The 14,648-nt window shown below is 44.0% G+C and overlaps 2 protein-coding genes across 7 annotated transcripts in view; one reads left to right on the top strand and one right to left on the bottom strand.

Annotated features, from left to right (window-relative positions):
* Positions 1–387: 387 nt before the first annotated feature.
* On the bottom strand, positions 388–12,982 carry LOC105019628 (choline-phosphate cytidylyltransferase B). Of its 6 annotated transcripts, none has more exons than XM_020041812.3 (8): positions 12,646–12,982; positions 9,353–9,452; positions 6,714–6,830; positions 6,351–6,502; positions 6,083–6,161; positions 5,852–5,994; positions 4,760–5,260; positions 388–2,807 (listed from the first exon to the last, which is right to left on the bottom strand). In XM_020041812.3, the coding sequence occupies exons 1-8, from the start codon at positions 12,724–12,726 to the stop codon at positions 2,598–2,600; spliced, it is 1,383 nt and encodes a 460-aa protein (XP_019897371.1). In that variant the 5' UTR covers positions 12,727–12,982; the 3' UTR covers positions 388–2,597. The 6 variants fall into 6 exon arrangements, with proteins under 6 accessions (XP_019897371.1, XP_019897370.1, XP_012995186.1 ...); XM_020041811.3 differs by having other exon boundaries at positions 389–2,813; positions 12,646–12,977; XM_013139732.4 differs by having other exon boundaries at positions 389–2,813; positions 4,760–4,948; positions 12,646–12,969.
* Positions 12,983–13,608: 626 nt separating this feature from the next.
* The window catches only part of pola1 (polymerase (DNA directed), alpha 1), a 44,499-nt gene continuing 43,459 nt past the window's right edge, over positions 13,609–14,648 (top strand). Inside the window, exon 1 of the mRNA XM_034289419.1 lies at positions 13,609–14,491. Coding sequence (XP_034145310.1) covers positions 14,443–14,491 — 49 coding nt within the window. The 5' untranslated portion in view covers positions 13,609–14,442. The remainder of the gene's footprint in view (positions 14,492–14,648) is intronic.

The raw sequence follows: 14,648 nt of genomic DNA on the forward strand, positions 1-14,648 counted from the left end.
AAGGCTAATTGGTGAAGTTACTGGCGCCAAGGCTAATTGGTGAAGTTACTGGCGCCAAGGCTAATTGGTGAAGTTACTGGCGCCAAGGCTAATTGGTGAAGTTACTGGCGCCAAGGCTAATTGGTGAAGTTACTGGCGCCAAGGCTAATTGGTGAAGTTACTGGCACCAAGGCTAATTGGTGAAGTTACTGGCACCAAGGCTAATTGGTGAAGTTACTGGCACCAAGGCTAATTGGTGAAGTTACTGGCGCCAAGGCTAATTGGTGAAGTTACTGGCGCCAAGGCTAATTGGTGAAGTTACTGGCACCAAGGCTAATTGGTGAAGTTACTGGCACCAAGGCTAATACGAGCCTGTGTCTGCTGAAGAATGAGTGAGACTCAGAGGAAACATCCAAGATGCTTGTCTTTCGATCATTATTTTCTGTTTATTTACATATTAAGTCAATTGAAAGTATACATTAGAAAATAAGACAGTACATACATAAACATACATTCCCAGGTTTTTACAGACAGTGCAGGGTTACATCTAGTGCATACGGGAGCAGAAGGTCTACGGTGGATCGGGAGATATCGGGAGGAGTCAGCAACTGGTTCTACGTGACCTCACGTTGGGCTTCCGCTGCGGAACAGTTGTGGACTACGAGACTAGCGAGATGTTGAGTTGGAGAGAGGTCACGGGCACCTCTGTGTCGTATGGGCGTAGCTAAACAAGAAAGCGAGGGATTCGTTGACAAGAGGTGAACGAGGGGCATTCTACAAGGGCCGGTGCATTGCAGGCTTTCGTTCTAGACCAGGTTTTAGCGCAAACCTTCATGGCCACGCAGGGCCATTTTTTTGGCCCAACACCGGCCGTTCCGCACTAAAACCCCTGCTCTCTGGCCTCTAATAAAGGCTCCTGGGAAAAGCACAGTCACAATTGTACATTCTAAAAGCGACAGAACTGATAGCTTCTCCAGTTGAAAGCACTGTTTAGAAGAGCCAGACTGGGGGCAGGCGGACATAATGGATCACATCCCTGATAATGGTAAGTTCCATGAGGTCCGTTCAATTTTTTTAATCACCAATCGAGTCCTGAGTTTCGTGAAATGTAAAACCTGTCCGCTAATGTGCTGTCGTTACGCAGTACTCATTTTGAAAGTCCTGGACTTATGCTGGGACATTGGTTATGCCTAGGGGGACTAGTCGCTATGGTAAAAGAAATGTGGTACAAGATGTTTTGTGATTCATTGCGGTGCGTCTGAAATTTCTGAAGTGGCCTTCTCTCCTTGTCTCCCTGGGAAGTCTGTAGTTACACTGTTTCACCACTAGAGTGCATTATTTATCTCCGTTCAGTACGAAAACAAGCAGTCGGTATGGAACCCCTTACAAAACCACGGACAGAACCTAAAGTAACGGCCGTTTGAAGGAACTCACCGAATTAGATTACCATATAATTGTTGTGATGAGAAGACTACTTCAGGGGAGGTTATCTTCCGCAATTCTCAAACATTCCAGCGAATGCAGTGGCAGTTAATTTTGACCCAGCCCTCCCCCTGAAAACTAGAACGTCTGCTTGTCGGAGATGTCACAGAAGAGTCCAAACAGAACAAGGACCCAGTTTTTTCACCAGATGTATAAATCTGAAGGGCTTCCACTCCAAAGGACACGTTTGATCCAGATAGTTTTCGGTTCCCAAATGTAGAATATTTTACAAAATTAGTTTTAGTTTTTAGACTACTATTTCCCAAAGTTTTTTTAAAAGTGCATTGTTCGGGAGCACGGGCAAAGTGAGCAATTTCACCCATGCGCTTCACAGAGGAGGCGTTCCATAATGCGCTGATAGGATCTCCACTTTCACTGTCAAATTAGCTTCACTAGCCTCCCAAAGGAAACGACACAGTGTGGTCTGTCATGGGTCAGATATGACTTTGAAACTGATCATGAAATGATGCAGATTTAAAATAGAGCATAGGGCGGACAGTCTTCTCTTTTGTACAGGATAGAGAACTACTGTATTTTGATCGCTATGGTGTCAGCATCTGTCTTGAGAGTCCTGTGATGGCCTAATCAAGGAATACCACACTGCAAAAAGTCACTCTGCTCACTGTAAAGATACCTTGCATCGCGCTAACCCTATTCTCTCTGAAATATGACTCAATAACCTGAGAAATGAAGACAAAATGTAAGGATAGAGGAAAAGGATGACATAAAAGGATGAAGTGGCGTGATCAACAGGCGCTGTTTTATTTACCGTCGCTGTCAGACCTGGGCAATCGAAAACAGGTCGATCGTTTCATCTTATCTGCACTCCCCGTCTGCTTCGTTGCCCAGGCAACAGAAACTGTGATGGCTTCTTCGTGCTACAGCAGTACACTACATTTCCCATGAACGCCGTCTGTCTTGCAACATCTTCCTGGAAGATACAGTTTCAGCATCGAGTCATTGGCTGCCGTGTGTGGAAGGAGATGTTTTGTGAGTGTGGAAGATAAAAAGAGAGAGCACCTTCCAGGCAAGGTTTAAGTGTTTGGTAGTAGCGCTGTGAGTGAATGCTCGATATCCGCGGTTAAGTGTGTGTAATATGTGAGTGATGTAAGGTGTGCGTTCCACAGTCCAGGGCACTACTTCTCGTTCTCGTCTTCTTCGCTCATGCTACTGAAGGAGGCGGAGGCCCCCTTGGGCGAGGAAGGGGAGGCTGGTCGTGGGTGAAGCCAACGAGAAGGAGGGGATGGGGAGCGGGACGGTGATAGTTGCCGAGGGGGACTGTTGCTAGGCGACCCGCGAGGTGAAAGGGCGTAGGAAATCATCCGACCACTGCGCTCACTGAACACCTGTTTCTATTAAGGTTAGGAGAAATAGAGAGTGAAGGAGATGTGTGTGAGAGGACTTCAAACACTTGGATTAGGTTGGAGGTAGAAGCTTCATTCAGTGCCCTCTGTAAATATTGGAACGGTGATAAATGTTTTCATTCTGTAATCCAAAAGTTTCAATTTGAAAACAAACCATTAGTGTAACATCTCAGTTTTAGGTTCTCATCATTTCTTGAGGGCATTTGTGCACATATTGGTTTTACCATTTAAAGATGACAGCAGTTTTCATACATAGTCCCCCTATTTCAAGGAACCAAAACTATTGGGACAGGCGTTTTAGGGGGGTTTAGTCACTATTTTTACAGGCATGGGATAGCTGTGCATGTCTTGTCTTTGTTATAGGCTTCACATTTGCCTTTAGAGTCTGCTATTGCTGTCTGTCAACATGAGGACCAAAGAGGTGTCGATAAAGGTCAAGAAATGCATTATGAGACATCTCAACATTTTGGAACTTGAATAAAAAGAAGGAACTCGATGACCTCAGCAATCGCAAAACAGCCTGCTCAGACAAGTAAGACCTTTACTTGCACAGTGACTATGTATAAAAAGCGCAACATTTTAAGTTTAGGGCCAAAAGAAGAACACATTACTACATACTATATACTAATATCATCAAAAAGTTGATTTATTTCAGTAATTCCATTTAAAAAGTGAAACTTGTATAATGTATACATTCACTCCACACAGACTGGTATATTTCAGGTGTTTATTTCTTTTAATTTTGATGATCATAACTGACAACTAATGAAAACCCCAAATTCCAAGAACCACCACGCACAGACGTATGCAAGACATGGGTTTCAGCTGTCGCATTCCTTGTGTCAAGCCACTCTTGAACAAGACACAGCGTCAGAAGCGTCTCGCCTGGGCTAAAGACAAAAAGGACTGGACTGCTGCTGAGTTATGTTCTCTGATGAAAGTACATTTTGCATTTCCTTTGGAAATCAAGGTCCCAGAGTCTGGAGGAAGAGAGGAGAGGCACAGAATCCACGTTGCTTGAAGTCCAGTGTAAAGTATCCACAGTCAGTGATGGTTTGGGGTGCCATGTCATCTGCTGGTGTTGGTCCACTGTGTTTTCTGAGGTCAAAGGTCAACACAGCCGTCTACCAGGAAGTTTTAGAGCACTTCATGCTTCCTGCTGCTGACCAACTTTATGGAGATACAGATTTCATTTTCCAACAGGATTTGGCACCTGCACACAGTGCCAAAGCTACCAGTACCTGGTTTAAGGACCATGGTATCCCTGTTTTTAATTGGCCAGCAAACTCGCCTGACCTTAACCCTATAGAAAATCTATGGGGTATTGTGAAGAGGAAGATGGGATACGCCAGACCCAACAATGCAGAAGAGCTGAAGGCCACTATCAGATCAACCTGGGCTCTCATAACACCTGAGTAGTGCCACAGACTGATCGACTCCATGCCACACCGCATTGCTGCAGTAATTCAGGCAAAAGGAGCCCCAACTAAGTATTGAGTGCTGTACATGCTCATACTTTCAGTAGGCCAACATTTCTATAAACCCTATTTTTGTATCGGTCTTAAGCAATATTCTAATTTTCAGAGATACTGAATTTGGGATTTTCATTAGTTGTCAGTTATAATCATCACAATTAAAATTAATAAATATATCAGTCTGTATGTAATGAATTGATATAATATACAAGTTTTACTTTTTGAATGGAATTACTGAAATAAATCAACTTTTTGATGATATTCAAATTTTATGACCAGCACCTGTATGTATATATATATATATATATATATATATATATATATATATATATGTATATATATGTATATATATATATATATATATATATATATATACATTTCCAGAGGCTCTGTAGATCAGATAAAAAAAGTATTGTCATTTGTCGTTGAGTATAGCATGATAGACAAGTTTTAGCTTACCCATGTTCCATCTGGACCAAACAGTTCCAGGAAGTTACCGATAAACTCCCGTGATTTCTCTTCCCACTTCTGTATGAGGTCATGGCTCTTCTCCTCCACGCGGTAGACAAAGTGTTTACTCTTTTCCTCCACCGTCTTCACCTTTTCTTTCATACGATCCACCTGGTTCTGGAGTCGGTATTTCTTCTCCTGAGGAAGGTTGCAGGAAGGTTGGAGGAAGGTTGGAGGGAGGTTGGAGGGATGTTGTAGGGAGGGAGGAATGTTCGGTGGGAGATTGGAGGAGTTTTGGACGGTGATTGGAGGGAGGTTGTGAGGATGATGGGAGGAAGCTTGAGGGGAGGTTGGTGGAAGGATAGAGGGAAGGTTAAAGGAAGGTTGAAGGAAGGTTGCAGGAAGGTTGGAGGAAGGTTGGAAGGGGTTTTGAGGAACACTGGAGGAAGATTGGAGGAATGTTGTCTCCTTTATACGATCCACCTGGTTCTGCAGGCGGTACTTTTTCTCCTAAGGAATGTTCAAGGGAGGACAAATGAAGGTTTGGAAGAAGGTTCAGGGAGAGTGGATGGAGGAAGTGACATTGGAGGACAGTAGAAGGTTGGAGTGAGGAATTTTATGGGAATGTTTGAGAGAGGTTGGTGGGAGAGTGGATTGTGGTTGAAAGATAGTTTGGAGGGAGGGAGGGAGGTTGGAGGAAGGTTGTAGGGGGAGTGGGTTGTGGAGGGAGGTTGGAGGAAGGTTGTAGGGGGAGTGGGTTGTGGAGGGAGGGAGGTTGGAGGAAGGTTGAAGGAAGGTTGGAGGAAGGTTGGAGGGGGAGTGGGTTGTGGAGGGAGGGAGGTTGGAGGAAGGTTGTAGGGGGAGTGGGTTGTGGAGGGAGGGAGGGAGGTTGGAGGAAGGTTGAAGGAAGGTTGGAGGAAGGTTGTTGGGGGAGTGGTTTGTGGAGGGAGGGAGGTTGGAGGAAGGTTGGAGGAAGGTTGTAGGGGGAGTGGGTTGTGGAGGGAGGGAGGGAGTTTGGAGGAAGGTTGGAGGGATGTCGGCAATACTGCACACAAAGGCGACAGTTCTTCCGATGTAGAGACCTCACAGACACGCACTTACATTGATGAAGCTGACATTGAGCTCCTTAGCAGTGTATCCTCGCTGCAGGTTGCGTCTAGCGTAAAGGTCATAGTCTCGTACGATACGAGTGATCAGGTCAGAGGTTGAGATGCCCTCTGTCCGCTGGGTTGGCACAAACATGCCTGGAATACACACACACACACACTGATGTTATAAGTACATTGTAAACATGCGTACACACACCACACACACACACTTGTGTACGCTCACCCGCTTCCTTGATGTGTTTGTAGACGTCCTCAGTCCCCGCCGAGGAATATGGGATGTCGTCATGAGCCACAAAATCGATCTGCGAAACGACCGGAACACAAGAAGACAAGAATCTGTTCCCAGCGCAGCAGAAACAGGATGGAATCATGCGCAGATAAGCTGACCCGACGGGATACCTGCAGGTGTTGTGCCACAGGCATCACCGAACCACGTGCATGTGCTGAGAGAGCTTTATTGGAGATGGACAAACGCATGCACACACACGCACCTTGTGATTCTCCAGGAAGTCCTGGGTGAGTGTCCACGGCGCGTCTCGGACCACCTCGTCCACGTAGCGACAGTGCCTCAGGGCCTCGTAACGCTCGTCCTCCGTCATCACAGTGAAACCCTTATATTTATGAGTCAGCTCATCGCTACACACTAACACACACACACACACACACAACAGAATCACAAAGGTACACAGATAGCGAAGCATAGGAGGTATTCTTAATTCAAATATTGGATACACATAATTGGATTCAAATAAACATACACGTTCATGCTTTTATTTACTTTATTGAATTCAGGTGAATCCAAATTGTGACACGATGGTGTGTGTGTGCGTGTGTGTGTGTGTGTGTGTACGTACCTCCCACTATGAGGTAGGCGTTGGGGAAGAGGTTCTTGGCCTGCATCAGGGCTCTAGCATGGCCCGAGTGGAACAGATCAAATATCCCATCCGCATATACACGCACTGGACGGTCCACTGTAACACACACACACACACACACACATACATACTACAGTATATAATACTACAGTATACTACAGTATATAACACTACAGTATACTACAGTATATAACACTACAGTATATTACAGTCTACTATGTATGTATAACACTACAGTATATAACACTACAGTATACTACAGTATATAACACTATATTATACTACAATATATAACACTACAGTATACTACAGTCTACTATGTATATATAACACTACAGTATACTACAGTATATAAGACTACAGTATACTACAGTATATAACACTATATTATACTACAATATATAACACTACAGTATACTACATTCTACTATGTATATATAACACTACAGTATACTACAGTATATAACACTACAGTATACTACAGTATATAACACTATATTATACTACAATATATAACACTACAGTATACTACAGTCTACTATGTATATATAATACTACAGTATACTACAGTATACTACAGTCTACTATGTACATATAATACTACAGTATACTACAGTCTACTATGTACATATAACACTACAGTATACTACAGTATACTACAGTCTACTATGTACATATAATACTACAGTATACTACAGTATATAACACTACAGTATACTACAGTATATAACACTACAGTCTACTATGTATATATAACACTACAGTTTAGTACAGTCTATTACATATGTATAACACTATTGCCTGTTGCAACACATTCTCATTTGGTGCCACCTGCCCTCCTTCATGCACAACTCCAGGACAGGAAAGTGTACAGGACATGTTATCAATGACCCCGCCCACCCCAGCCCCTTCCTTTTTAAAAAGCATTAGGCTCAGGGCAGGTGGGCAGTGCTGGTCAATCATGACCCAAACATCCAGCCACCTGAACACCGTCTTTCCCCCTGCCATGGTCCTCAGTAACTAACCATCTGTCCAATAGAAACGAACAGGCCTGTATTGACAACTAGGCACCTCTGAACACATACAGTGGATATAAAAAGTCTACAACCCCCTGTTAAAATGCCATGTTTTTGTGATGTAAAAGAGTGAGTCAAAGATAAATAATGTCAGAACTTTTTCCACTTTTAATGTGACCTATAATGTGAACAATTCAATTGAAAAACAAACTGAAATCTTCTAGGGGAAAAATTAAAAATAAAAACCTTACAATAACCTGGTTGTATAAGTGTGCACACCCTCTTATAACTGGGGATGTCAAACTCATGTTAAGTCATTACACACCTGCCATCATTCAAAGTGACTCTGATTAATAACACATAAAGTTCAGCTGTGCTAGTAGGATTTTCCTGACATTTTCTTAGTTGCATCTCAAAGCAAAAGCCATGGTCCGCAGAGAGCTTCCAAAGCATCAGAGGGATCTCATTGTTGAGAGATATCAGTCAGGAGAAGGGTACAAGAAGTATTTCCAAAGCATTAGATATACCATGGAACACAGTGAAGACAGTCATCATCAAGTGGAGAAAATATGGCACAACAGAGACATTACCAAGAACTGGACATCCCTCCAAAATGTATGAAAAGACGAGAAGAAAACTGGTCAGGGAGGCTTCCAAGATGCTTACAGCAACATTAAAGGAACTGCAGGGATTTCTGGCAAGTAACTGGTGTTACATGTGATAAAAATCTCCCGTATTTTTCATATGAATGGGCTATGGGGTAGGGTGGCAAGACGGAAGCCTTTTCTTACAAAGAAAAACATCAAAGCCTGACTGAAGTTTGCAAAAACAAACATCCAGTCTCCCAAAAGCATGGGGGAAAATGTGTTATGGTCTGATGAAACCAAGGTTGAACTTTTTGGCCATAATTCCAAAAGGTATGTTTGTCGCAAAAACAACACTGCACATCACCCAAAGAACACCATACCCACAGTGAAGCATGGTGGTGGCAGCATCATGCTTTGGGGCTGTTTTTCTTCAGCTGGAACTGGGGCCTTAGTCAGGGTGGAGGGAATTATGAACAGTTCCAAATACCAGGCAATTTTGGCACAAAAACTTCAGGCGTCCGTTAGAAAGCTGAAGATGAGGTTCACCTTTCAGCACGACAACGACCCAAAGCACACATCCAAATTCAGAAAAGCATGGATTCACCAGAAGAAGAATAACCTTTTGGAATGGCCCAGCCAGAGCCCAGACTTGAATCCAATTGAACATCTGTGGGGTGATCTGAAGAGGGCTCGGCATTTTAACAGGGGTGTGTAGACTTTTTATATCCACTGTATGTACTATATTGTATTCCCACTCTGTTCACCCCCCTGCACTTAGAAACACCAATGCCGTAAACACTAAGGCAACTGTAATATTTTATTAATTTAATATTCAATATGAATATAACATAGCCCTATTTGAGGAGAAGGGGAGGGAGTGAATGTTTAGAGGATGCATAAAAGTAAAACAGATATTTATGTGGGAGGTTGCAGAAGGATACCAGGACAAAGGTAGCAGAAAGGAAGAACAGGGAGACGAATAGGCGTGCAGGACAGCGGGAGAGAGAGTGTCTACCTGGGGTCCCTCTACGGGCTTGAGCAATTGACAGTCTCTCATGAGGGGCGAAGCACTCACAAATGGTGTCCTTAGCAAAGATAGCAGGCTCAGTCAGTGTCTGGGAGAGCGAGAGAGGGGCAAAGACAGATTTAAATGGTTAAGCACTTCATTGGCCGAGCATAATAGCGCTTACATTGGCATTATAAAACAGCACATGCATCAAATTCCCATTTCACTTCCCTTTACAAAACCCACTCGAGGCGGAAGAAATGGAATGGTGTGACACCCTGGAAGAATCGTGTGAGATGAGGAAAGGGGCAAGGAAGGAGAAGGAACATATGAGACGAAAAACTTTCCAAAAAGGCAGGAAATTAAGAGACGGATGAAAAGAGGATTGGAAGGTCGGGAGTAGGAAAAGCGAGAGGGAGGACAGAAAGAAAGTCCATAATCTGGCCGTAAAATATGCCACGCCCACAGACCGTCAAGTACGTTTCTTCTCAACAGGGATTTCTACCTCTGAGTACCTCCAAAAAAACGATGCCTTCTGTCTGATTGGTCCTTGAAAACTATGGGCAGGGCCACAGTCAGAGCACGTGTGGGAAAAGCAACAGCCACCAAATGTGTCATTGGCTTTGAAACTTTGATTGGTTACAGATAATCCAATTGCTGATTGGTTAGAGATAATCCAATTGCTGGTGACAGTATTATGTACAGCACCCCTTAATTTGACATCACTCAAGCGACTGCAATGGAAGCACTCACAGAAATATGTTAAATATGTAGTGAAAGCCTTCCCCTCTCTCTGGAACAGTTCCAGTAATGTCCATTAGATTGTTGATCAGGCCTGATATTATTTTCTATCGATCACATGACGGGAAGAACCGCACTCAGTGTTATTGATCTCCATTCCTCCCTCTACCAACCCCTCTTTTTCCATGTGTCTCTCTTTAACTATCTCTAGAGAGATAGAGTTCAACTTCCAAACACACAAGGGACCTGAAAAACATTATGTTGTCTATTCGTTGCCCTGGGAGACAGGACCTTGAAAACGAGAAAGAGAAGAGAGGAAGAGAAAAGAGTGAGTAGAAAAGAGAGAAAAGACCCAGAATTAACCCTGAACAGTAGTCATTATTAACCAAAACACACGAGCACGTCTCATTTAGAAGGCTACACAGAAACCATGTATTTTTTTTCCACTAGTGTTATTTTTGAGGAACAGGCTGTTATATAAAATATGAATCACTGTTTTTTTTTTTTTTATAGCCTACCTGCTTTTGTCATTGACAACATTAAACATGTATAGGTATTCCACCTCTGCATATTCCCTCCAGATAACGGATGAGGTAGAATGTGAGGAGATGACCACAGAAATCAAAACATCATCAGAGGATCTCTGCTAGCGACCATCATGTGAGCTCCCATTCCCATGGCAACAGATGGGGTGAAACAGAACAGCAAAGAGGACATACTGTGACAACAGTTCTCCCACAATCCACTGCAAGGTGAGAAGGGGGAGGAGCCCAAAGCGGACAAAGGGCAGATGGCAGCCTTGGACCATCTGCCAATCATAGTGACCGCAGAGAGCATGCTCACTAAATCCCTGACACTGACAGAAGCAGAGAACATCTGGTGTAAGAAGGATTAACTAACCGGGGGAGAAAGACTAAAACCCTCAGCTAAAAACAACAACACTGTGATGGTAGCACAGAGAGAGAGAGGGAGAGAGCAAGAGAGAGACTGAAGAGGGCAAAAGGAAGAAACAGAGAATGAGCAACTCAGAAAGACAGATAAGGACATGAGAGATGATAAAAGGGTAGAGGGGCAAATGAACAAACAAGGGCAAAGACAGAGAGAGCTGGAATGGGACTGGCATCGCCCCTCTTTATCCTTGGGCTTTTGTCCTCATCGGGAGATCTATGCCAGGCCACCCACTGCACCTCAACCCTCCTATGCCGCCAATACTGCAAAACACACCCAACACAGCCCCCCCCACCACACCCCCCCATTCTATGCAACACACAGACACACATAGTCCAGGCAGCATTCACAGCATCCCGCAGAGACAGACTGACGGCTGACGGTGAATCTGTTCCAAACAACACGCAGACTAGTGCCTCTCCTTCAAACACCAACACAGCAACCCACGCACAACCACACCCCCGCATAACCACACACACACACAAACCCTACCGTGCGAGGCTGGGGGCAGGTGTGCTCAAGCTCCTCCATGTTTCCCCTAAAGGCTCATGGGATACGGCGGCTGGTCCCGCTGTCTGTGACTCAGCATCAGTGAGACGATGACTCTCTCTCTCTGCCTCTCATCCTCCCTCTCATCCTCTCTGCCTCTTTACCCTCCCTCTTCACTTCCTCCTGTATCCCCGCCCTCTCTGCCCCTCACTCCCTCTGCTCCACCTCTTCTTTCCTTCTCTCCTCCCTCTGCTCCCCCTCTCCTCCTCCATTAGGTAGAACGATCCCTCACTCACAGACCAGCAGCCAAGCACCACGGAACTCTTGCCATAAAGATGACAAAGAGGAGAGAGAAAGGGCCAATCCGTGGACAACTCCCACTATCTAATTTGCATGGAGGACACAGATTGGCTGAGCTGGCTAGGACCATCAGTAAAGGATGGCCGCCTAGAAGGCAGCATTTCAATAGTCCACAATAGCTTTCCTACATTCCCTTATCCTCTGAAAACACAATGTAGTTAGTGTATTTGATCATGTAAATTATTTACGCTCATGTAAATGAGAGAGGACCTTTTAAGGACTACTGACCCACATATAATGTGTATGTGTTCAAATGCTGGATAGTTTATCTTTGAATCAGCTCATGTTTTGTCCTCTTAACTCCTTGATAATATCAGACTGGGTGAAAGCAGGAGGCTGTTACAGTATAGCACCTTTCCGGTGCTTTTGTGGGTCAGTTGTTTTGACAGAAAAAACAAGTTAAGGAGAGCAAAGCATTGAATAGTATACTGAAGAAGTCTTTAGACCGACATAACGAGGAAATGTTGTAGAAACCGAACTTAAAATGTCATATTGTTGAACTCCCCTATCTGTTTATACTTTTCTTTTTCCCAGGCTGCACTTTCTTTCCATCTCATATTGAACTATTTATTGCTAAACTCTCCACAAGTCTACCATAACACAAAAAGTAACTTCCTTAGTATTCTTGGTTTGACCTTCATGATCCATGCTGATACCCACGCAAGGAAATCTCCTTTACCAGGAAGGTCCAGACCTGATAGCAGAGGCCAAAAAGTATACATCTAGGCTATAGTTATAAGTACACGCTCGGTTGGCTGACTTACGGTGCCGGACCCCCTCCTGCGTCCAGGCGCACAAGGAGCATCTGCGTAATCGAGGTTTGCTTTCATTGTCCTCCCCACCATAATTAGAGATGCTTGTCTGTCCGTCAACTGGTGTCCGCAAAAATAGTCCAGGCGTTTCCCTTCTCAGCCGTCACCGGGCACCGAGACTCGGACACGCTGAGACAGAGTGAGCGAATGTACGGAATGAGGCGTGCGCGTCCGTTTTTGTTAAACCGCCGGCCGTGGTCGGACACCGCACGCCTGACCGACCACGCATACATAACCGACCACTCTGACGGTAGCAACATATTGATGGGTCTTGTTCTGCGGCCAAGTCGGCTGAACAATTTGTATGTGCCCAGGCTACTAAAGTTGGAGTTCAAATGAGGTGGTCTCCTGAAAAATGTGCACGTACTAAATAGCCAAACTCGTGAAGAGGGCATTTACGCAAGACCAAACAAAAACTAGTAACATCGGCTTTCTGACCATTTGTTTCCCCTAAAGTTCATAAACTCAAACAAATATAAGGCCGTTGGCATACTGAAGAATGCCAAGTGTGACAAATGCGCACTGAAACTCGGGCATCTTCTAAAAACAAAACCTCTACTGGTTGTGCATAACCGTTAACGAGTGACCTGAAAAAGAAGCAAAAGGAAAAGCTCTCAGAGGAGTAAAAGCGGATTGCCTATTATTATGTTCAAGTCACGATAAACAGTTATAAAAATCTGGAGAGGTAGGTTATTATTTTATTAGACATGTAATTTGCTTTTGAGTAGCAAAGAAAGACCAAGGAAAATTGCAACTGGCTAAATACAGCTCCTCGTGTCTTCCACTGCCTTCAGTAATATCAACACAACACATTACAAGTCTTTCATGGTTGAGGGTTGAGGAGATTGACTGCTTCTCTTCTAGTCTTTCTGAGAAAAATGCGTGTTTATAATTGTTTGGTCTATGCTTAATTTATACCCTGAATTTGTAACGTGGGATATCATATCGATTGATCAACGTTCCACCAGGCTTTCTACTCCGTGGATACTTCTTGCATTAACCAATCTCATAATTTCAAAAGATCATCCCGTTACTCCCGATACTCTGGGTATCTGCTAACACGTCCGTAGCCTACAACAATGGATCTTTTGTGGCAACACTGTAGTGTCACTGAGCCAAAACGCGTCAGCGTGTCCCCCAAGCCCAAATGCGCTTTCATCCTTCAATCTGGGACAGGAGAATCTTTTGTGCGCGCCCAGAGTCCGGCCAGGGTCACCATGGAAACAAGCTTCAGCGCAATAGATAGTCCTCTGCTCGCGAAAGGGTAACGGACAAAGTTTGGACGATGCTATGTGTGTCTTAGAATTCCTGGCGCCTTCTTTCTAATTTTGCTCACTTGCTTTGGCAATGTTAACTAATGTTCATAATGGCAGTAAACTCTACAAGTGAAATAACCCTTGTTATAAATGTTGTTGATGAAGCAAGGAATAATCAAAATATCCATCACCAACATTCCTTACAAGACTAAAAGTGATTAAGACATTGCAAATTACACCGATATTTTAGAGGCTTTCTGTTGTACTGTACAGCTGGCTGTCGGCTTTAAAACAACATTGCCATCATGCGGACAGTAGACATCATTGCCCTAACAAACGACATGCTTCAAAACGATTGGCTGTTGTCTTTTTGAGTCATTTCCTGCATATGACTTTCCCCGGGAAGCTGATTTGGCGCGGAATCTTCGGTTGTGTTTTTATGTACTGAGAGCGAGCTGAAGGTTATCAAAAAAATTCAGGATTAAAAAAATCAATGGCTCCGGTTTCTAACCCAGAGAAAGATGTGGACAACCCGGACGGCGGTGAGTATGAACGGAAAGTTCATCCAAACAAGCAAGTTAGCAAGCCATACAAGTGTAAACATGCGTACACTTACTAGCTGTCAGCAAGGTTACCGTTAGCTAGCTAACTAGCTCGCGCTGACAACAACAAAGCAAGCAACTAGTCTGTTGCTCAGAG

Source organism: Esox lucius, chromosome 21 (assembly GCF_011004845.1).
Source record: "Esox lucius isolate fEsoLuc1 chromosome 21, fEsoLuc1.pri, whole genome shotgun sequence".
NCBI classification, from domain to species: domain Eukaryota; kingdom Metazoa; phylum Chordata; class Actinopteri; order Esociformes; family Esocidae; genus Esox; species Esox lucius.

Bases quoted from the DNA above. Each gene is read 5' to 3' on its own strand.
- LOC105019628 (XM_020041811.3), bottom strand. From the start codon at position 12,726: ATGGTGGGGAGGACAATGAAAGCAAACCTCGATTACGCAGATGCTCCT. The intron at 6,503-6,713 runs GTACGTACACAC...TGTGTGTGTTAG, and splicing joins CGCCTACCTCATAGTGGGAG to TGTGTAGCGATGAGCTGACT. The intron at 5,261-5,851 runs GTAAGTGCGTGT...AACATTCCTTAG, and splicing joins TCAATGTCAGCTTCATCAAT to GAGAAAAAGTACCGCCTGCA.